At 26.9% G+C, this 17,497-nt stretch overlaps 2 protein-coding genes across 2 annotated transcripts; both read left to right on the top strand.

Annotated features, from left to right (window-relative positions):
• The first annotated feature begins 6,030 nt into the window (after window positions 1-6,030).
• On the top strand, window positions 6,031-8,500 carry LOC113548404 (AP-3 complex subunit sigma-1). The gene is made up of 5 exons (XM_026949269.1): window positions 6,031-6,452; window positions 6,534-6,625; window positions 6,710-6,893; window positions 7,802-7,909; window positions 7,997-8,500. Exons 1-5 carry the CDS (start codon window positions 6,384-6,386, stop codon window positions 8,117-8,119), a joined length of 576 nt encoding a protein of 191 aa, XP_026805070.1. The 5' UTR covers window positions 6,031-6,383; the 3' UTR covers window positions 8,120-8,500.
• A 3,112-nt stretch (window positions 8,501-11,612) lies between these two features.
• LOC113549792 (neuroligin-4, X-linked) lies at window positions 11,613-17,171 on the top strand. Its single transcript, XM_026951255.1, has 13 exons — window positions 11,613-12,131; window positions 12,260-12,535; window positions 12,628-12,774; window positions 12,860-13,013; window positions 13,068-13,279; window positions 13,714-13,881; window positions 13,949-14,150; window positions 14,216-14,391; window positions 14,468-14,654; window positions 14,717-14,822; window positions 15,188-15,383; window positions 15,762-15,877; window positions 15,953-17,171. The coding sequence occupies exons 1-13, from the start codon at window positions 11,835-11,837 to the stop codon at window positions 16,203-16,205; spliced, it is 2,490 nt and encodes an 829-aa protein (XP_026807056.1). The 5' UTR covers window positions 11,613-11,834; the 3' UTR covers window positions 16,206-17,171.
• The last annotated feature ends 326 nt before the right edge of the window (window positions 17,172-17,497 follow it).

The following is a 17,497-nucleotide window of genomic DNA, read 5'->3' as shown; positions in this document are numbered from 1 at the left end:
TTTTTTATCATTATAAATATTTAAAATATAAAAATATAATTCAAAATCGAGCGTTATAAAAATTTTAAATATACTAATATAAATATCATAAATAAAAAATTAAACATTGAGGTTAACGTATACAAATATCAAAGCTGTTTAAATATTTTACCCGTCGTCTGCAGATATGAAATATTTAAAATAAAACAAAATATATTTTTTATATTAAGTATATATTTTAATAATTATTATTACTTTGTATTATATTAATAAAAGTTAAATTTAAATACATCAATAACATTTGAAATTCTAACATTATCGTCACAATATATAAGCAAACGGTTTAATTAAAATGTATAGGTAAGCTATAACTAATTTGTTACTATTATTTTAATTTTAATATATTGAAATATTTTATTTCGAGAATATTTCTGATTACCACAACTATATTCTTGTCTGTAAATCGAATTTTACTATTTACTTTTATAAAAAATATTTTAAATGAAAATTGTTTTTTATTAATTTAAAAATATTTATATTTTTCTTAACATGAATTTATTGCACTATACTAGTATTATACCTGGTTAATATAATAATATATATTATAATATAGATAGTATATTAGTTTATACCTAGTTAAATACACTAATAAACGGTAAGTATATACGTAATAATTATATGTTGAAGAAAATTATAAAAAATTATTCAATCATCTCAACAATAATATATACAATATATATATATATATATTGAAACATACTGAAATTTAACTAATTGTCTTACCTTGAATAATTTGCATTATTAAGCACGGACCGATTGCATACGATTTATTTGTTTTTGCAGTTTTACGTAAGTAATCTCGAGTTTTTGCTTCTTCTTGGCAATTTCTATTTCTTGTTCCTTTTTCTTTAATCTGCTAGTCTTGGCCGCCTCGTTGTTCTTTTGCCGCTTTATGTAGTAGTCCTGCATGCTATTATTGTTGTTGTTGCTGGACGAATTCTTCGACGAGTTCATGGTGTTACGGATGAAAAAATGTACAATTTATGACGGATTTGCGGTATAAAAACAAAAAAAAATGTTGGCAGAAAAGACTAATAGAGTTAGCGTAATAACTGTCGCAAGAAAATTCGACTGGAGACGATTGCAGTATAGTAGTGCACAGGAGCGATGTCTATGTAACAATAATATTAAATCGTTGGACTGGAGCTACCCGATGAGGTAGAAGCAGCAACGCACAAAGCCCACCAACAGACCCGTATAATAGTCACGTCGTACAGGAAATAATATACTTATCGACGTATGTCTTTTTGTCAAACATATATTATTGTACTGCAAAATGTTACTATACATCCAAGCTAATGAGATACTAATAGCTTTGCTCGCTTTAACTTCGCCCCACCGCAAACCCACGCGTAAACCCTGTTTACCTATAATGTATATTCGCATGCGAGCCGTGGGAGATATTATTTAGACAGTTAGCATTTCCGTCAGGTCGAACGTCGGTGTAATTGTTAGTATTTGTATGGTGTTGCCCATTTGCGATTTAAAAAGGCGTTCACAATAATATGGCATTTAAGAAAGTAGTTTGGATAGGTAGGTGCTTGTAAATGCTGCTGCAGCTACTACCTAACAATACGATTTACACATTACTGTTTGCATTGTATATTTTGACGAGACCGGAAGCCCGATAATTTGAAATGCAGATCGTTAAATAGCTATTTAATAATAATACATTATTTAGTTAATAGTTATTCGTTAAGACGAAGACATTGTGTCGTTTAAAACTAATAATGATGAATTATATGGGTATTATAAGTTACCCATTATGTACCTTCTACGTGCATCCGTTAAATTGAGATAATTTAATATAATACGATTTAATGTTTCGTATATTTTGTGAAAATAGAATATATTATGTTAACTATTTAATAATTACAATTTACTATTATTATTCACTGCGCATTTTATCTAACTTTGGAGACTTCTGCTGAACATTTGAGTCATTATTAGTACAAATTAAAATGTATCCGTAAGCAATAGTCAGTAAGCTTATATATAACATTATGTAAAACTAGATATATTATTAGTTAGATGCTGATAAACAATTCATTTAAAATTTTTACAAGATCATTAATAATTATCTAACATAATAATGAGTATCTTAAAAAAAGAACTGAGAGAAAGATATTTGTTTAAAACATGTACTTGTTAATTTTTATTCAAAATAATTAAAGAGTAAAGATCAATGGTACTAAATCTTATATATTTTTATATATATTATTAAATATAACCTTTGTCATACCATGATATCGGTGGTATAGCATGGTCGTATATTATTATGTTCACCTACTATAAAAATAAAAAAAAAATATTAAAACAAAAGCTTATACAGCTAATATACATACTATATATTACTGATGTATTAAATTAGGGGGTATTTCAAAAAAAAAAGTTCAATGAATAAAAATCTAATATTTATTTTTATAGTTGCGTAGTCGTTATACGATATTACACAGGTACTATTATTTTTTAAAATACAAAATATGCAAAATTAGTACTCGTGCAGTATACTATATCTACTGCAGTTATTTTTATTTCATTTCATTTTATTGCGGGAAAGTAGATTTGAATCCTTAGGTTAAACAATGTATATTAAGTTGTATAACAGTTGAATAAAATATTACAACAAAATAGCCATTATGATAAATGATAAATATTTACCAAGGCGGCAAGACCTACGATAACTTACTTTTTGATATTTTTATTTTAGTCTATATACTCTATGTTGTGCTTGTGTCTGTGTTGTGTTCGCGTATGTGTTTTTCGATGTGAGTTTTACTTTGTTACAGTGGCGGCTATCCTTAATACTTAGTAGAGGTATAGCGCCTGCTACACTTTTAATTAGAGGTGGTTGAGTTGGGTTGTCTATGTAATTTTTAACCTCGAATATAATATAGAATAATACTTTGGAATATTTGAATAGTGTAATAGTAACTATTTTTTTTAACATGTTTAGTCACATTTAGATCAGTATTGTTGGAAGATGTGGCAGAAAAGTGAACTAGATTTGTTCATTGCTTTATTATAAGATACGGGAGGACGCAGGGTACATAAACATAAATAACGATGAGACTAAATTTATATATGTGTGTGTGATTTAAAATTGAATATTTTTTTAATTTTATGCGGGTAAATCTTTTTGAAATACATTTGAGCCCTTGTAATATCTTTGGGGTAATCACACGTTACACCAGAAACGAGCGGGTAGATTGCAGTATCACACACTACACTAACACCATTATCTATTTATAAAGTTTAAGATGACAAAGATATTAATATAATATACCTGTACATTTTGATTTTAATTGCTTATTATTTTAATCTATTTCTTCTAAAAATGTTAAGCATGAAAAAAAAATTAACAAAACAAAAAAAAAATATTTAAAAAGTAAATTTTTAATATTTTAAATTAAAAATGCAATTTTTTAAAAAGTCGAGCATTTTGAAGTTTTTTGACAATAACTTCCTCATTAAGTTTGAGTGACTTTTTGAAAATACCATCATATTAATGTAAACAAAATTGCTTGATTATAGGTAATTGCATTTATGCCTATTAGATTACATTATATCCTAAAAAAATATTTAATTGTATATAATTTTTTAAATATTCATACATTTCGAAGGAGCTATAATCATTTAACTGTCAATCATTCTGAAAATTTCGTGAATCCCGTAAATGGGGATAACACGCTAACAATAGAATGTTTATAGTCAATATTAAAATTTAAAATATTAAGAAAAATGCATAGCACTAATGAAAATCTATTATCACGCCATTTAATTAAATATTGGTACTGCTCGGCTACCGCTTTTTTGGAATATATAAAAAAAGTTTATGTTTTATAAAGTGTAATATTGTAACAATTATTATATTTTGAACATTATTTATACACTTTGACTAATACTAATTGTTTTGTAGACACAAAAAACTTTAATGTATTTAATATAGTTAGGTATTTTTTAATTGAGTTACGTTATTATTACATATTTATTTATAATTTTTATTTAACTAGTTATCTACTGTTTTCTCGGTAGATCACACGCTTTATCAATGCCTATTATTTTTTTTTAATAAGTATCAGAAATATATTTAACAGAATAACATATTAAATAAAACATTAAATTGATTTATTTATCTCCTGTAACTCTGTAAGCTTATGCTATGTGATTAATTTCGTTTTCGTTTTCAAATCTAACAACGTCGGTGGTTGGTTTCATATTCTGATATTCATCGTCAAGTTCTGAATTTAATGCATTGTTTAAAACACTTAAACAGTGATATGACTGTAAAACTCTAGTTGGATCCAACTTTAAATGCTTTAATGTACGATACCTTTTCAAAAACATATACTTTGCAAGATAACCACCATACAATTCTTTTTACCTCCTTTAGTTGGGAATTGACATATTTGCGTTACGTCAAGTAGATACTTTCAATTCTATTTATTTAGCACCGGTTCCTCTATCTTAAAAATTTAAAAAATTGGTTGACTTATTTAAGGCGAACATACTCTTTATTTTCGAGAAAATAATAGGACTATAAATAGATTATTAATTTTTAAATAGTCTTATTGCACAGATAAAGATATTTATGTACACGCATGCACAAGTCAGTAATTAACTTCGAATACTTCGATCACTATAGTAAATATATTTATCGAAGTACTATTTAGATGCAGAATAATGCTTTTGCAGGAAATATGATCAGAGTCAGGGTGACAGGGATAATTTAAATCGAGATGCGCAGCGCAATCTACCTGTGGTTGATAGTAATAAACTAATAACTGGGTAATAAGTAATTTTTTTCCGAAGTGACCAATTTGCTAATAGAAATAAATAAATATGTGGTTATGATTTATATATTATTGACAGCACTACAGCAGGCAAGTCTGAAGGAAGTCATCTTAAAATAACCGGTTCTATCTATTATCTAAACTTTTATGAACCGACAAAATCGGTTGAGTATTTTTTTGATTCTATTCACTGTCTTAGCTAAGTCAGCCACATTTTACATTTTATATTTTATAATAGTTGTGACCAATGGCTTCTATTCTAATACTCTTACAACTTTTACAAAGTTACAACCTGTCCAGATCTCAAATAATAATATATGTGCAAATGTTTCTGGCAATTAGTTCAAAACGGTGTACCTACTTACTACATTATTGAGATATTATAATCCGAGTAATATAATTACGGGATTGTGTATGGTTTCTATAGTGGTTTTAACTATTTCAGTTGAAATATTTGAAGTTATTTTTGTTAAAATTCAACCTGACTGACTTTATAATATATTATAATAGTTGTTATTACTCAGTTGTACATTTATAAGGAATATCGCTTTGGCACTTTATTAATCTAAATGACAAAATATAGTACGATACAGAAAATTATATGTAATCATTTTATAATTTGTTATTAATTATTATATTTATCAATGGCAACCCGTGGGTACTGCATGCATACGTAAATAAAAAATATTCAATTTTTGTAAGCTAAACGAAATTCATAAGTGAATCAGTAACCACCTTACGCTTACAGTGTCCTTTATGGGTGGATAAAACAAAGCTACAAGCTATAGACATATTAATAATTGGTTCTTAATATGTTTATGTACAAACACTAAGCAGTACCTACTACCTACAAACCCTCCCAGAGTGGCCAGAGTCTCGAGGAATTTATTGATGTAATAAACTACTAAAGTTAAAATAACTATTTATTGTTATAACTTTTATTGAAAACGGTTCGGTACCTAGTTAATGAGTACAAAGAATGAATGAAATATTTATTCTTATGTATTATTTAGACTCAACTTGAGTCACTCAAGTGTCAAGTACTCTATTGACTTTTTGTATTTTGGAGCTTCTGCAATTAGTACTTAAAAAAAATGTATTGAAATACTAAAAAACTATTTATTTTAAAGAAGTGGTTATACTGTTTCAACAATAATTGATAAATATAGATAAGAGATAACACATGTCACATACTCACATCCACGGATCTAATATCTTAGGATTAGGAAGTTCTAAGACCGTGCTCATATTATTAGTTTAATATTTTCAGCATGAAATGCTATTTAGATTCCTTATTTTTGTACATAGAACTGAAATCTGTGTATTCTGAACTCTGAACTTGTTATTACTTATTTGATTTGTCTGAATATCTGGATTATCAGATTAGAATTGTATTGCATTATTCTACTATGGAATATTTAGTAAAATATTGTCTATTTAATTAAAATGATCACACATTGCTTATTAATTTGTTCATGGTCGAATTTGATCCATTATTTTATTAATATTAATATAAATATCAGTTAAGAGTTCTTAGAATAAGTAATAGTTATGATCAAAGCAATATTGGTGTTTAATAACTATGGAAAGCCTAGACTTTCTAAATTCTATCAATATTTTGTAAGTATCTACTTAATTAAATTAATAATATAATATTCAGTGCATAATTACTTGTTGATTTATTGAAAAAATTGAAATTAGAATGAAGACATGCAACAGCAAATTATTAAGGAAACATTTCAATTGGTTTCCAAACGAGATGACAATGTTTGCAACTTTCTTGAAGGTGGAAGGTAATTTTGAAGTTTAATATTTAAATAACCATTATTTCAATTTCATTGTAGTTTATTTTAAGAATATTTAATTTTAATTTTTAGTCTCATCGGAGGATCAGATTACAAACTGATTTATCGTCATTATGCTACACTATATTTCGTGTTTTGTGTAGACTCATCAGAATCAGAACTTGGTATTCTTGATTTAATTCAAGTATTTGTTGAAACACTTGATAAATGCTTTGAAAATGTTTGTGAGCTTGATCTTATATTTCATGTCGATAAGGTAATATTATTATTGATAAACAATTATCTATAATGTATACATAAAACGATAATACCTATAAAGCTATAACTCAACCATCATTATGTTAAAAGCATTTTAAGCATTTTTCTATAGGTAGTTGTTTTGAATATTTTTTTAAGTGAAATTGATGTTTATCCAATATATTTACCTAATATTATCCTAATATCCTAAGTTTGAAATACACTCAAAATTGTTTATAAATATACAAGATACAACACTATTGTGAATATAACAATTATAATTAATTAATTAAATTAGTTTTCTATTAGTCTCATGTTTATTTTGTTGCGAGTTACAATGATAATCAGGAAATAACTGTTATTTTCAATGAAATTTTGAACAAAAACTGGTTCTCCCATTGACTTATAACAAACTTATAATTTATTCCAATTGAATACAAATTTTATTTCAATCACAAAAAGAACAGCATAATTAAGCCTTAAAAAAGGCTCTAAAAAAATAATAATTGTCTAGTGGTTTGCCCCAACTTGGAGTTGAGGTGTCTTGGGGTTTCCACAGCTATAGCCCTGGTTTAAATATGCCACTGTGTTTCTGCAAGTTATGCTTAATATAATATTAATTTCAAATAAATCAATTTACAAATTTAAAAATAATTTTAACAGTATACTTGTTTAAAAAAAATCATAATGTAATAATTAATAACGTCCAAATAATGTTTATGAACATTTTGCTTTATACAATTTTATTTCAAATTACCTAATCAATTTATAATTTTAATAATACATAAATTTGTTAAAAAAAAAATCCGGGTATACCAAGAAATTAGAGTGCAACAATTTGGTTCTTTAAGTCACTTGATCTAAATGAATTTGGCTATAATTAATTTGTTGTGTAAACATCTAAGCAACTTAAATATATATTTTTAGATTCATTACATTTTAAATGAATTAGTGATGGGTGGAATGGTTTTAGAAACTAATATGACCGAAATACTTTCAAGGATAGAAGAACAAAACAAATTGGAGAAACAAGAAGTATGAACAATTTTAATCAATTAAGAATTTATGATAGTTTTAATTTTTGAATAAGATCATTATTTAATTTATTATAATATTATTTAGGCTGGTCTTGCTGGTGCTCCATCTAGAGCTGTGTCGGCTATGAAAAACATGAATATACCACAACAGTTGAAGGATATGAAACTTCCAGATCTCCCACAAGCCATTAAGGAATTGAAGTTCTGACATTCAAGGAACAAATTGGTTAGCTCTGAAGCCTATCATAACTATACAAATTGAGTATGGGAGAATGAACAAATATCTGTTATCTGCTGATTAGGAACTAAAATTTAAATGTAGAATACCATTGTTCAATACTGTTTTTGTTCTTGTATATTGTTAAATTTATTTTGATACAGTGTGCACTTTCAAAATTTAAATAGTTTACTGCCCACACCAATATTATTTGAATAAATATGAAAAATATTGTTAATATATTTTTCTGAATTCAATATAAAGTTTATAACATATTTATTAATTAATTATTATATAAATTTGTTTTGGAATCATGATATTTATTAAATTAATGTTTTTATAATCAAAAAATAAAATATAATAATTACAAAATAATGTGTGTATAATCGCAATATACCTATTATATTGATGATATAATATGTATTACTTTTAAATATATATATACATATATATTTTTTCTATTGTAAAAATAATTAAAAACTATACAAGTTTATGTATAATAAGTAATTTTTGTGGTTAAGAATTTATATATATACCTACTATTAGAATGAAAGACAGGGAAGTATTCAGTAATGCCACTCGATAAATAATAAGGTCAAGAGGTATTTGGGCTGTAATGTATAGTAGAGTAAGTATTTATTAAGTATCTTTTTAGGGACGTAGCTCATTCGGCTCCCATTTTTCAAAAAGGTTAATTCCTAAATGGCTCCGGTTTTTTACAACACAAATTTCTTCCCACTTCATATAGACTTAGGACTGTCTTAAAAGAGATGGTTAAAAATGTGTTGGTAAACACTAAGTAAATTATAAAGATTATATAAAAAACATATACTTTTGTATTATTGTGAATTAAATGTAAAAATTTAATTAAAATGTAAAATATTTATATATATATAAAAATTTAAAATATAGGTAAATTATTATATACTAAATATAGATAACAAAATTATTAATTATTGTTTTGATATAAAAGATTGTTAAATTTGTTTATTTATACTAGAGACTTAGAGGAGCTCAAGTTAGTATACCAGTATCACCGTTAGCAGTTTGGTAATTTACCTGTTTTTTAATTATTCTCGACAGGAGCCGTTTTGAATTTATCTGTTCGTAAAACCTTTTTCGACGGGCGCCGTTTTGGAATAAGCAAACAATGGACGGGAGCCGTTTGGGATGCAGCACTTTTTAGTTGTCTGTTAGAAATTTTGAATTTGGATGAATGAAAGGTAATGACTTTTTTCCATCTAACTTAATTTTTGAGATCTTAATAGATATTATTACTTATCATAATACTGTAGAGAAGAGATGATGATTTGAATAAGATAAATGAAAGATAAATAATAAAAGATAATATTTATAAGTAGGCATGAATTGTAAGTAGATTACATTTTTATTCATGTAGATACTAACAGAAATATTCAATTAAATAACAAAAGATATTTTAAAATTTTTTTTTTACTTCATTATACTATTATGGTAATTTTGCTAATATTATTATACAACATTATAAATATTTAATCTAAGAATACAATATCTAAGTTGTATAATTCATATGTATGTGAAGTTGATTAACTATAGCTGTCAAAGTCAGGCGACTATTTTTCGTATTTGTATTGCTATATAGATAAAAAAATCTTGTATGTTAGGTTGCATTTTATTAGGTTTCGGGGGTGTCGTATTAAGTGTTCAAATCTACTTATCAGACTATTTACATAAAGACAATATTATATTTATATAAAAGTAAATAAATAATTTATATGGTTAATTGTACAGTATGTCCCAAAAGTCCCGTATTAACCTTAAAATCTCCATAAAAAATTAATATTTTTAAACGATGGTTTTTTCATAGTAGTAAGTATGAAAATTCTGATTGAATGTCAAAAAATTTTTTTATGCATTTAAAAATTTTAAATTTTTGAGGTAGCCATTTTGTTGAACATATTTTTTAAAACAGTTCAAAAAAAAAAAATTTTAAAAATGAATAAAGATTGATCAAGTCATGTTTTTGAATAATAATTGTAATAAAGAAATCAATTGTTTCACATTTCAATAATAAAATATCTATTTCAGCATGATAATACTTTTACATACCTAATTAAAGTTTTGATTTGAATAGAAATAAAAATAGTCGTGTCTTATCGTTTGCTGAACAGCAAAACTGCAGGTTACCTATTTTTAAGTATTTTAATTATCACGAAGTGATCCTAAAGTTACGAAATTAGACATAATCTTACAGTTATAATAATAACACCTTCGCACATCGCAATTGTGTAAATTATAAATAAAACTATTATCTTGTGTTCTTTCTTTATAGATATTACTGCTATTAGTGTCCTACATACAGTACGTACTGTGATGTCTTTAGGTTTGACTTTTTATTTCTTACTTATTTTGTTCAATATTTAAATGACTCATACATTCTCAGTACATGCGCTAACATATGCATTTAAACATTAGTATTAATACCAAGTAAAAATAAAAAATACATTAAAAATTTATAAATAATTTAAAACAAAAATATTGCTTAAAATCTGAGTCTCAGTGGAGCTCAGTATTCTTGTTTCTAAAATAAATAAATAAATAATAATAATGTAAATATAGATAAGTTTTTGTTTAAAATTTGAAATTTTTTTCAAAATATGCAAAAAAGTACTATTAATGTGTACTAGCACATTCAAATTTTAGATTGGATATCTCGGCATCGATAAATGAATTTATTTCGCACACTGTTATTTTTTTGAATAAATAAAAAATATGTAAATGCTTTAAGTCCCGAACCCTGGTCATGAGAGGGTCGTATAGTGTTATAATCGTAGACTCGTTTGGCGTATACGCCACTATACGGTCATACTGTCATTAATAAAGAATGGATAGGTCACGCCTATGTTTATAACATTTAGATCAGGGGCGTCATTTCAATTTTTTTTTTGGTACGCATAAATATCGAGCAAGGCAATATTAATTTTTTTTCGACATATTTTACATTATTGTGATGTGGCCGAGCGGGCCAAAATTTACAATTTAGAATTTTAGGTACGCAAATGTAGGTGCCTCGTTCCTAAAGAGTAGATATCTTAATCCAGTGTTTCCCAACTTCTTTTACTTGCGAAACCTTTGCAGGACCTTGAACGTTTTGTGGAGCCTCCATTTAATTTTTGGAGTTATTCTATGTTAGAATCATAATTCAAATCAAAAGTATTATTAATTAATTTATATTTTTCCAAATTTCTCACGGAACCCTCGGCACCGGCTGATGGAACCCTTAGGTTCCGAGGAACACTAGTTGGAAAATACTGTCTCAAAAAGACGCCTGTTGTTCTTTATTATCTATTTATACGGTAAGTTTTTTATTGTACATTATCAATTTAGTATCCATAATATTATCAGTGTGACTCGAACAACGATATGATGGTATCAACTTATTGTTGGCTACTCTGGTATAAAATGTTAAGAAGATGGCAAATGGGCAAGTCTTACTATAATAAAATAACAATAACAATTAATGCAGAATATGAAATAGTTTTGATTTTTTTAACGTTCACAAACCGTAATTGATAAATTTTCTCACGCACCTTTCTATGTTTTTTGGATAATCCGCTATTAATTGTGTGAGACCGTTATGTGTATACTATTCAAATCGGTCTATTGTAGTTCAGATGTCCGCTGATGGTGTAGTGTTTCTCTGGTGATTGCATCTACAAAATTTGTTATGTTATTTGCTCAGTGTCACGCCCTGTCTACTGCTCTTGTATTTATATTATCTGTGATCACGCTTTCAAATGGCCAGGATTACAGGTATCAAATATACAATAGCCAAAATTATCCGCCCTCACAGAATGCATATGATCGGAATTTGCCACAATCGGCCAATCCTTATAACCCGCTACTAGACCAATACGGTCAACAGAACAACTATCAGCAGAACGGCTACCAGAATCGACAGCCATATAATCAACCCGGTCGTCCTGGAACGCCGTCATATCGACCCAATGGACAAAATTATGCAGTGAGTGTCAATACCTATTAACTTTGGTTTTGCACACATAATAAATGACATCTATTTTTTAGTTTTACTGAAATATATTTTGCTATAGTTTCACTTTGACTTACTAATTTATCAACTATTAATTTTAGAGTGATGATATGCTATTGCTTCCTGGGATACTGGGTCGGTGGCGACTAGATTTACAGGGAAAAGAGAGAACTGATTCAAAACAATTGGAAAGAGACGTATTTGTGTCCACAAAATATGGTCAAGTTCAGGGATTTAAAGTTCATCTTTATGACAACCCTCTACCTGAGAATGGTTATAGACCTTTTCAAACACCTGTTGAGCGAAAACAAGCTGAAGTAGCTGTGTTCTTAGGCATACCATATGCAGCGCCACCAATTAATGAAGGAAGATTTCGTGTATGTTTTATGATAAATTTTTTTGACTTCTTGTACTTATAAAGTAAAATTATTGATGGTATACTTATAACTTATGTTATACTACTGTTTAGCCACCACGACCCCATAAAGGTTGGCAGTCACATCAAGCAGTTGATTTTGGAGCTGCATGCCCACAGCCAGCTATTTATACTGGTATTACCAAAGGCGTGCCAAAAGTAGACGAAGACTGTTTATTTTTAAATATATTCATGCCATCGGTAAACAAAATCAATTATTGCAATAATTTGTTCAATATTTAATATACAATTTATTGTTTTTTTTTTAAACTGTATGGTCATGCAGACGGGTGTGGCTCCAGCTAAACCGTATCCAGTCATGTTTTACATACATGGTGGCGATTTTGTTCATGGCTCATCAAATTCTTTTCATGGACATATGATGGCAGCATTTTATAACGTTGTTGTTGTAACTATTAATTATAGATTAGGAGCCTTAGGTAATACAAAAATAAATTATTTAAAATTGTTGCAATAATATTTTAATTTTGAAGGATTTTTGAGTACGTGTGATGAAAATTCTCCTGGTAACTATGGGCTTATGGATCAAGCTATGGCCTTACGTTGGGTATATGACAATATTGAATTTTTCAACGGTGATCGAAAATCAATTACTTTGTTCGGACCAGATGCAGGTGCTGCATCAGCAGGATTGTTAATGGTTAATCCCAAGACTAGTTTTATGGTATCTAAAGTTATTGCCCAGGTAAGAAAATGTGTTAATTAAACTATATTTGTTTACTTACTAACTATAGCAAATAAATATAAAATTAGCTTAGTATTATACAAAAGTATAGGTGTTTTGAAAAATAATTTTTAAAAATGTATTAGTATGTTGAGGTATTAGAAAAAAAAATAGAATTCAATTTGTAGCAATATTCATTATAATTACCTATTCAATTTAATGTTACATAGAACATTACACTTATCAATAAATTGGATGATATAACAAAAAAATTATGTATCTGATTCATATAAAATATGACTAATATGAAATTCTACTGATTATAATAATAAATAAATAGTATTTTTAATACATACTTGCTTAGCTATTAGTCATAATTTATTATGTAATTTTTATATTTACTCTTGTGATTAAAGTTTGTTTACATTGCTTATAATAAATACTTTATTTTCTAGAGTGGTTCAGCTCTTGCAGATTGGGCACTTATAAAAGATAGATGGAGGGCTTTAAATACAACTAAAGTGTATGCAGCTCATATTGGCTGCAGTACTGAATCTACGTGGAAAATTGTTGATTGTCTGAAGCGCGGTAGGAGCTTTTTGGAACTCGGATCAGAATTTAAGGTAATTTATTTAAAAAAAAACATTTATAAATAAATAGATTTAAAATTGTTTTATTATATTTATTTAGCCTCAAATTGGTTTTAATGCTTGGGGACCAATAATTGATAATGAATTTTTGGTGCCTAAAAGTGATTGGTATGATGGTTGGCAACAGTCAGATTGGCATTTCATCAATGAATCAGTAAAAAGTGCTATTCAGTTAGGTCATTTTAACAAGGATCTCAGATACTTGAGTGGTGTCACCACTCAAGAAGCAGCATATATATTATGTAAGATTATAAATTAAATTGTTCATGCATAATAATTATTTTACCAATGCCATTTTCATTGACAGTTAATAATAAAACATATACAGTGACTGAAGAGTTCTTTAATAACAAAGTTAAAGAATTAGTTCTTCAGTATAATTATACATTAAATCCATCTGGAGTTTATCAAGCTATAAAATACTTGTATACTTATTGGCCTGATCCAAATAATCCAGATTCAATAAGAACACAGTATATAAATGTAAGATAATTTCAATTCACTTCAAACTAAATAATCTAGACATTTTAATTAATCTTAAATATACTTTTATTTTTAGATGTTGTCAGATTTTTTGTTTGTTGCTCCACATGATGAAATTTCTAAATTACTTGTAGCTGAAAATGTACCAGTGTATATGTATGTTTTAAATACTACCGTAACAAGTATTCCTTTACCTGAATGGAGACTGTACTCACATGACACTGAATATTATTTCTTGACAGGTGCACCTTTTATGGATAGTGGTATGTTGTTTCTATTTATTTTATATTTCAGTAAACATAACTTAAATTATGTTAATTTTTAGAGTTTTTTCCTCGTATTCCAGTTGTGGATAAAAGAAAATGGTCTGACAATGATCGTAATATGAGTCATTTTTTTATGAAGGCTTATACCAATTTTGCCACTTATGGGTTTGTTATTATTTAAATAATCTATTTAGTATTTTCTATCTTAATATTAATTATTTGCTTTATTAATGGACCAATTAGAGATGTATTTTCTATACCAGCTCGAGGGAAAAAAAAAAGTTATAATTTTCTATACATTTTTATTTAATACTTAATTTACATTAGAGGTCTATATACCTCTATATAGACCTCTATATAATACGGTGATAGGTTTATGGTAGCAACTGGCTTTTAAATAAATATTCCAGCCAGTTGGCAACCCTAGGATAAATATATTTATGTGTACTACCCTAACCACCTTTAAAATCAATTCTTCTTTTGCTTATTTCTATAGTAATAATATTATTTTTTATGTTTTTTTTTTTTAGAAATCCAAGCCAATCTCAGATTTTAGGAATACACTTTGATATGGCATTGAAAAGTGATCTAAAATACTTAAATATAAATTCAACATATAATACAACTATTAAACAAAATTATAGACAAATGGAATCAGCATTTTGGTCAGAATATTTACCTACTGTTATTGGTATTATTGTACCAACATATCCTCCAACCACAGAGGTAAGTGATTTTTAATATGTACTTAGGTTCTGAGCGGAACAAAAGAGCTATTTGTTAAATAATTACGCTTTTGGAAATACATTGAGAAAGTAAAATGTTATGGGATTGCTCTATTTTTTTTTTATACATTACTAGTTTTTAAAATATGTTGAAGAAATATAACCATAACCTTTTTTTTTGATGATAAATCCTTAAACCTTTTTGTGTTTGCATTAGTTTTACTTAGAATCGTTTAAAATTGAATGATTTGTTATTGCTTTCAAGTTTAAATACCTTATTTGGCGTTCTTTAATGACTGGCCCTACTATCCATATAAATAATGAATTAGTGAATACCGGATTATTTTATATGTATTTATAATTATTCTTTTATATTTAGTTTTGGTGGGAACCTAAAACTCCAATTCAAGTGGCATTCTGGGGTCTATCTGGCCTCAATATGATTTTAATTGCTCTGACAGTAATACTTTGCATATTGTGGTGTAATGCAAAGAAGTAAGTTTATTAATTATACTTTATTGAATTAATTTGAGCATGTAAATAAAATGTTTTTTTCAATTTTTTTTTTAGAACTAAAGATCGTTACTATAATGGTGATGTATTAGTTGTTAGAGAAGAACCAATGGCAATGAGCCATCAAGGCATTGATAATCGTAGTGTGACCAGTAATATTTATGAATATCATGATGCCCCTATTAAGACATTACATGCTTCACCCAAAAAAACTGCATCTGCTAGTACTTTAAGAACAAACAGTGCAGCTTCTATGCGAGATCATCCCATGGCCATAAATGAAAAACCAGTACCACAAACTCAGGTTTAAACTTTAAACTATTATTGATTTTATAATAGTTTATTAATGTTGTATTTTTAAATGTTTTGTATTGAGCTAAATTTGTTGAGAATTCTGCCCTTTTAGATGTGTAGGGATACTTCTATGATTCCGTCCATTGTTTTGGTACTCATTCAATATGCTATTTAATATGAATATTTATTATTTTATCTTCCGTAATTGTTGATTTAATATGCTACACACAAAAAAAAAATTGTCTCACCTTTATAATGCAGTATTTTTACTTTGTCAATTTTTTTTATTAGTAGTTTGTGTTATATATATGTATTTCTTACAGCTCTAAGGAATGATTCAAATACATTTTTCATGTACATTGCAAAAATATGGTTTTCCAAATGTTTCTTTTTAAATTTTGTTTCCTATTATTTTTAAAAACTTCTTTCCATTCATCACCACAAATTGTTTGATTTTCAATAGATAATAAATTATAATTTTTTAAAATACATACACATATTTCTTTATTTTGAATGATTTGTTGATACAATAGTTGAAACATTCATACTAATAATTAAGAAGTAATAATTATATAATAACATAAATAATCACAGTTAAACTGCATATAATCAACATGACTCAGAAACGCTAACTAATTTAATTTATGTTTTTAAGAACCCTAATTTTAATTTAAAAATGATATAGTTTATGTTGGTATATAGATTAGATAGCATACTAAACTGCTAAATCTGCAGTAGATATCATATTGAAAGAGTACCATTGTTTTTTGTTAGTGAAAAATAAGTTATTTTGTTATGGTAGATTTATGTTTCTTTTTAGGTGCCTTCTCTCTTAAGTAGCTATATTTCATGTATACCATTATTCCGTCCAATTCAATTGTTCTATACATTAGAATTTTTATTAGTAAACTATCCGTCCAGGAAATTATTCAAATATTTTGTTTGAGGTATTAAATTTATTTATATTAAGTTTAAATAAGTTTATTTTAATTACATATTAATTTTGATTTATGACACATTGTGATGCACGATACTTAAAATATTACATTATTGCTATTTCTAACCTAAACCAAAATACATTTTTATTTATTAATTTTTATTGAAATATGTGTGAATTATGCCCACTAATTACTGAATAAATAAATAATTTAATAAATTACAATTTATGTGATATATAAAAATTATAAACCTACAGGCTGGCACTCAAAAACAAATTTAACTTTTTAATTAATGTAACTTTTTAAAAAGAAAACATTTAAGTTATTAGTCGTATTTTTAAGTCACGAAATACATCATTGTTTGTTAACA

The sequence above is a fragment of the Rhopalosiphum maidis genome, chromosome 1, assembly GCF_003676215.2.
Source record: "Rhopalosiphum maidis isolate BTI-1 chromosome 1, ASM367621v3, whole genome shotgun sequence".
In the NCBI taxonomy this organism is placed as follows: Eukaryota; Metazoa; Arthropoda; class Insecta; order Hemiptera; family Aphididae; genus Rhopalosiphum; species Rhopalosiphum maidis.
This window is presented reverse-complemented; position numbering and strand designations above follow the sequence as displayed.